The 7007-nt window shown below is 41.8% G+C and overlaps 1 protein-coding gene across 1 annotated transcript; it reads left to right on the top strand.

The window, feature by feature from the left end:
- The first annotated feature begins 374 nt into the window (after positions 1–374).
- Positions 375–4542, top strand: serpinh1a (serpin peptidase inhibitor, clade H (heat shock protein 47), member 1a). Its single transcript, XM_012832341.2, has 5 exons — positions 375–507; positions 2050–2837; positions 3099–3197; positions 3326–3558; positions 3689–4542. Exons 2-5 carry the CDS (start codon positions 2081–2083, stop codon positions 3989–3991), a joined length of 1392 nt encoding a protein of 463 aa, XP_012687795.2. The 5' UTR covers positions 375–507; positions 2050–2080; the 3' UTR covers positions 3992–4542.
- Positions 4543–7007: the final 2465 nt, after the last annotated feature.

Raw genomic sequence — 7007 nt, 5'->3', positions numbered from 1 at the left:
AGTTTTATTTTCATTATTATCCTGTAATGGTAAGATGTTTGTGACAGACTAAATACAGTGTGTTGTTTGGTCGAAATGCAATATGCAGACTGCCTCAACATCAAACTCTTATGGTTATGTAAATGGCAAACAGTTGAGAAACAATACAAAGTTGAGAAACATTACAAAGACCACTAATAAAGTTCTAAGAATGGAACTAGTGAGACATTCTACTGAACGAGCTTAATAAGACCTACATTCCAAGTCTTTGTAGTTCAAATAACGCCTTGGTACTGAGAGAGCACTGTGGGCACTAGGACCAGGAGGGGAGCGTGGGTCAGATTTCCCCAGTAACTGGACACTAGGGGAGGGATTTATCCTCCATATGTGCAGAACTGGAGGAACTCATCTGCAAAGTTCTTCCCCAACTTCCAGAATTTTCCTCGTCTCGCTATAAAGACCGAGGAGGAAACCCATCCGCCTGGAAGTGGATGCAGAGAAACCCAGGGAATCAGAAAAGCCTTAAAGGTAAGAGATTTGCTTTTGCTTTAAGCTGAAAGAGAGCCAACAAGAGTGAGGCGAGGTAATGTTAGAACTATGTGATTCTGCTCATATTTTGCACATTCATGTTCAAGGGTCCAAAAATGCATCTAAGCTGCTATTGCTTATAAATGCTTATCATGACTTAAAAGGGTGTACACGTGGCATTCTGTAGCATAGCTGATGTAATGCAGTGTTATAGTAATCAGTGCTTTACCTCAACAACAGGATGTCAAAGCAAAGGATGTCAAAGAATAACCTCTGACATGGTTGGGTCGTCAAACACAGTAAAGTAGATAATTCTATTTGCATTTTTAAAACGATGAATCATTCAACTGTGAACTACCACTGTGTTACCACGGTAACTTATTCACTGGGAACAGTGTTCTTCCTCAGTCATCCCCTCAGAAACATCACTTATTATTAGGCCAGAGCCTGGAACTGAATCCAAGGGACACATTAACATACCCTCTCCTTCCTGAGAGTACTAAGAATAGAGTGATTTACTATTTATTCCAGTTCATTTGGGAGTTGCTACTGGGGAATCACTGTTTCTGTTACTTTGATTTAGTTTCACAGCTTGTAAGCTCACAGGAATTCCACAGGAATCTATGGTATGCCATGACACTAACTGCATCATGTGAGTTAGGTTAGCTCGGGCTTCTCGCTGCAGAGAAAGACTACACTGTTTCAGTACTGGTCTAGTAATGTTACCTTTTGAGATGAAAAGGACATAAGGAAATACATACCATACAATATACAGAAATGGTAAAGGAACAGAGGAAACATACCTTTACATATTTACACAGTCTACACCTTTCAGTCATTGCAGTTGTAGGAAAGAGAGAAGAGAGAAGTTTTGGCATGTCAGAGGTAATTCAAAGCGTTGGGTGTAGCTCCAGTAGCTCGAGGCTGGGGCTTAGTGTATGAATGGCCTGAGCAGCCAGGCATTTCCATAGTTGGTATTCCTTTTTCACAGACACCCCCTGAGGGGGCAAATACAGAAAGTGAGAGGAGAGGAGAGAAAAGCTATGTGACCGTATCTCCAGTATCTCTGACAAGGACTGCCAAAGGGCTCCATACAAAACCGCTGAAGGAATGATCTCATTATGACTTTACTAACTGTTACCAAGCGGTGCTGATGTGGCAGTTATGTAACTTGTCTGACTTAGCGTTGGTTTGGAGTCTCTCCATCAGCATGGTGGCTCTATAATTACACTGCATTCTGCAGACGTTCGGAAATAAAGCTTAAGACAGAGCCGCCACTGAGCTGAGGGTTACTGTAACAAAACAGCAATGGATACTGGGTATAACTGACCATTAAAAAAGGTGTTAAAAATTGTATACAAATTAGAGTGTGTGTGAATTATTCTTTACACACCATATTTATGAAAGTAACTCAAATAAAAATCTCTATTTGACACATAACCTTTTTAACACAGTATATTTGGAGTACCGAACATGATTAGTTCAGCCTACTTTCACGCACTCTGCATTTGGAATAGCAGTTACAGCTGTTCCTTCCCACAGGTCTCTGTCTTGGCTCACACTCGCTGCAGTCATGCATGTGAAGAGGCTTATTGTTCTGTGTGTGCTGGCCATCTCCACCGCCGGTGCCGTGAAGAAGGTCAGTGCGGGCGCGGAAAAGAAGCCCGCCGCTGGGGAGAAGAAGCCCGTTGCCGTGGAGAAGAAGCCCGTTGCCGTGGAGAAGAAGCCCGCCGCTGGGGAGAAGAAGCCCGTTGTCGAGGAGAAGAAGCCTGTTGCCATGGAGAAGAAGCCCGCTGCTGAAGAGAAGAAGCCTCTGAGCAGCCATGCCTCCATACTGGCAGATAACAGCGCCAGCTTGGCCTTCAACCTCTACCATAACACGGCCAAGGAAAAGAACATAGAGAACATCCTGATCTCTCCTGTGGTGGTGGCCAACTCCCTAGGTCTGGTGGCCCTCGGTGGGAAGTCCTCCACAACCTCTCAGGTCAGGACAGTGCTCAGCAACGACCGGGTGAAGGACGACCAGCTCCACGCTGGTCTGGCCGAGCTCCTGACGGAGGTGAGCGACCCAGCCGAGCGGAACGTCACCTGGAAGATCAGCAACCGTCTCTACGGGCCCAGCTCCGTCAACTTCGCCGACGGATTTGTCAAGGGCAGCAAGAAGCACTACAACTTTGAGCACTCGAAGATCAACTTCCGCGACAAGCATAGTGCGGTGAACTCCATCAATGAGTGGGCGTCCAAGTCTACAGATGGAAAGCTTCTGGAAGTTACCAAGGATGTTGACAAAACAGACGGAGCCATGATCATCAACGCCATGTTCTTTAAGCGTAGGTTCTCTTTGCTCCATCAACTAACACCCCAGCAGTATTTGTGCCAATTAAGGTTTTTTAGTGAGAAATCTATCAAAAATATGTCTATGTCCATCTAATACATGGGTATGAATAGAATGGTTCCTCTCCAAACTTCAGGCTTATTTACCTATTTTATTCAACATTAAATGTCTTGAATTTATCATATTGTCCTCAACTGAAACCATGTAAACAGTGTGTTCATATTCTCTCTTCCATCTCTTTTTATTTTTCCATCAGCTCATTGGAACGAACAGTTTCACGACAAGATGGTGGACAACCGCGGTTTCCTCGTGTCTCGCAATTTAAAACTCTCCATTCCCATGATGCACCGCACTGGTTAGTCACGTGACCACACAGACTCCATTTCCTGAAGTTCCCAGATCTGAGAGTTGGCTGATCCTTTCCTAATCTCATTGCCTTCAAAGTTGACCTGTGTTCTGTTTGTTTTCATGTCACTTACACAGGCATCTATGGCTTTCATGAAGACACCAAAAACAGACTGAACGTCCTGAGCATGCCCCTCGCCCATAAAAAGTCATCTTTGGTGTTAATCATGTCCTACCATGTGGAGCCCTTGGAGCGTCTCGAGAAGCTCCTGACGCGCAAACAACTGGACACGTGGATGAGCAACCTTGAGGAGAAAGCTGTGGCAATTTCTCTGCCTAAAACCAGTATTGAAGTCAGCCACAACCTTCAGGTAAAAGCCTTCCCTAACACATGAAGAAAAAATGTAGTTACAATGTAATACATATACTTAAGTAAGCAAAAAAATGTCCATACCTTCTCCTTTGAGCATTACTGTAAAAGAGACCTTTGACCTCTTGCAGAAACATCTTGGGGAGCTGGGCTTGACTGAAGCTGTGGACAAAACCAAGGCTGATCTCTCCCACATCTCGGGGAAGAAGGATTTGTACCTGTCTAATGTGTTTCACGCCTCGGCCATGGAGTGGGGCACGGAGGGAAACCCCCCTGACCTCAGCGTCTACGGCACCGACAAGCTTAAGGACCCCAAGCTCTTCTACGCCGACCACCCCTTCATCTTCCTGGTGAAGGACAACAAGACCGACTCCATTCTTTTCATTGGTAGAATGGTCCGGCCAAAGGGAGACATACTGAGAGATGAATTATAAACTGTGTGTGTGTGTGTGTGTGTGTGTGATGTGTGTGTGTGTGTGTGTGTGTGTGATGTGTGTGTGTATGTCTGTGTGTGTGTGTGTGTGTGTGTGTGTGTGTATGTGTGTTCTTCAAAGAGATATGGGAGCAGAACACTTTCACCAACATGTGTGCAGGAGGAACAACATGCTTATATTAAGTATGCTCCCTGAATATTTGCCATAAAGTTAATGTATGCATTCCTCTCAGGGATTCTCTGGAAACTGAAAGACGCAAAACACTTTCACTGTAAAAAAACACAATAGTGTTCAGTTTCTGAGAATGTAACGGGGATCCCATTTGAAATGTTTTTTTTTTAAGATCAGGGTTGACCATGTTGAGAATCATTCCTCTTGTGAAATGACCCACTTGCACTGATGCAACCTGTGGGGTCTTGGTTAAAAAATTAAGACAAAATTTCAGGGCCTTACATGGAATATGTTTGCTCATATGATTATATTTGAATGCGGGGGTGGCATGACAGATGTACATCATTCCATTGTTTTTTCCAATAAAAGATGGAACAAAACAGCTTTGGTGGCGTACACTTTCTTTTCAACTTGAGTTATTTCAGCACATTTTTAGTATATTTTTTTCAATATGTTTCTATATGTTTATGTCTTTTTAAATATACATATATATATATATATTATATTTATATATAAAACAAATAGCACAAAATACAACTATAGATATATATTATATTCAACTATGCATCTTATGATTTAACCTGTAATTTAATCTAAATGGGATAAGCCTGCTCTGGAGTGTACAGTATGTAGGCATGCAAGAACATGGCCAGAGCAGCAGTGGATCTGTACCCAAGTCAGCTTATTCTTGTGACTAGAGCTTTTCATCCACAGGAATGAACAAATAAGATTAGTGGAAGAAGAGACCACATTAGCTAAGTGAGTAAGTGTGAGAGTATATGGGTGTCTTTGAGTGTGTGTTCATGCGTATGGGGTCAACTGATCATTTAAATCTGAGAGATACGATTCATGGGTATAAATTACTAAAAGTCTAACAAAGTGAGGATAAAACATCTGTTTACAAAAACAAACTACAAACTAAAACATCTACTTCTCAGACTATACCAATACATCATTCATCTGTTTATCTACTTCTTAAACTATAACAATACAACAACATTCCTTCCCATTTTTATGTAGGTGTTGACAGCTGTATGTCAGTAGGATGAAGTCTGGAATGGCTTTTCACTTTAAAAGTAAACAAGCAGCATTGTGTCAAAAGTTAAAAACATGTAGCCTAAAGGCCCCCAGAAAAACCCAATTGTCAATTATGTCCCAAACAGCTTGAGAGTTTCCTTTCAGTAACAGTCAGACAAGACAGTGTCTGACATACGCAGTGTCTCACAAACAAATAAATGCTCTATTGAGATGGTTCATTCAAGTTGTTTCTTGTGGGGAAAAAAAACTACAACATACATACACACAAAAACACTACACATTGTGCTGCTTAACATTGCTATTGGCAGAGGAAAGGCTACTTAATGTACCTTCCAAATATGGCCAGAGACTATCTAGATCAGTAACAGGCTGATATGGTGTGACAACACTGCCACCTAGTGGACAATATTCATATTGTTTAAGTGGTTAAAAGGGGGTATTGCTGCACCCAAGGCTACAGGATGTCCACTGTAGAACACTGAAATCAGTCTATGATCATCTATCCACATGTGTACTGTATCTCTGCAACTACTGAAATACAAGTACACAAGTACGGGTGTATTTCAGGGGTATTTGTATAAGTATCACTCGTTGGTCAGTGTTCTCCACAAGTCATTGCACATGTGACAGAGCACGTACCAACTTTCAATGCGCAACACAAGACTGTTTTGCAATATGTCTGGATTCCTCACAAAAACGCCTTTTATGTTCAAAACTGATGTATTTCAGTTTTTATATTTTTGTCTAGTTGACAAGTTGAGTGGAGGTCATTCATGTGTTATTACTGAGTAAAACAGATTAATCTTCAAAAGATCTAGTCCATCTGCTCAGACAGGCCAGACACAGGCCAGACACAGGCCAGCTCTATCCCAAAGTCGCCTGTTTTCTAAATATCTTTAGAGTCTTCAGATATTCTAGAGCTTTGTCATTCAAACAGCAGTTTTTGCCTCAAATACAGTGTATACAATTAAGACATTTCCATCTGCACAAGCTGCTCAACATAACGGACAACACTACACACACCCTACACAACCTCCTGGTCACACAACACTACACACACCCTACACAACCTCCTGGCCAGTGTCTTCAGTTCCAGTCCTTCAGCTCCGCTACAATAAGGACCGTTACAGGAGGTCATTCCTGCCCCCTGCAATAGCCTTCTCCAATGACTCCCCTCTGACTGGCAATGCTTACATCTGAGAGAAGGGAAAACCCAGAACCATGGCCTGTAGGTTTTCTGGTGAAATTGCTAGGCCACTAAATTATCCTCAATGCAGGCTAAATTATATGGGATTTCAATTGAATATAGAGCTTCCATGATTCATTGTCATGGTAACCAAGATTTAGGCTAATAAACTGTGATATAATAATAATACAACTTTATTTCATGCAAAACAATGCAGCTCAAAGTGCTTAAAAATGTCTTTACTTAAAGCTTAGATCTGAATCTAAGATAACACCAAGATTTGTAAAGATTTAATCCAGGGAGTTAATTTCCCCAGATTATTAAACAGCATTTCTCTTTTTCTTTTAGGGCCGACTAGTAGGATCTAGAATCAGTTTTGTCCTCATTTAACTTTATGAAATGATTGCTCATCCACTTATTTATCGCCAAAAGACAGGTAGTAATGGAGTTTATAGCTGCAGCATCATTTGGTTCAGCAGAGTCAGCAAATGTCATGATATGACATGTTGTCAATTAATAGATTATGATAAAACAAACAAGGTCAGAGAGAGAGGACAACACTGTTACCTTAAGTTCAGAAGTGCAGTATGTAGATAGACTATTTCTGGGGAACGTGAATGT

Source organism: Clupea harengus, chromosome 8, assembly GCF_900700415.2.
Source record: "Clupea harengus chromosome 8, Ch_v2.0.2, whole genome shotgun sequence".
NCBI classification, from domain to species: Eukaryota; Metazoa; Chordata; class Actinopteri; order Clupeiformes; family Clupeidae; genus Clupea; species Clupea harengus.
The sequence above is the reverse complement of the archived record's forward strand: the minus strand, read 5'-3'. Positions and strand labels throughout refer to the sequence as shown.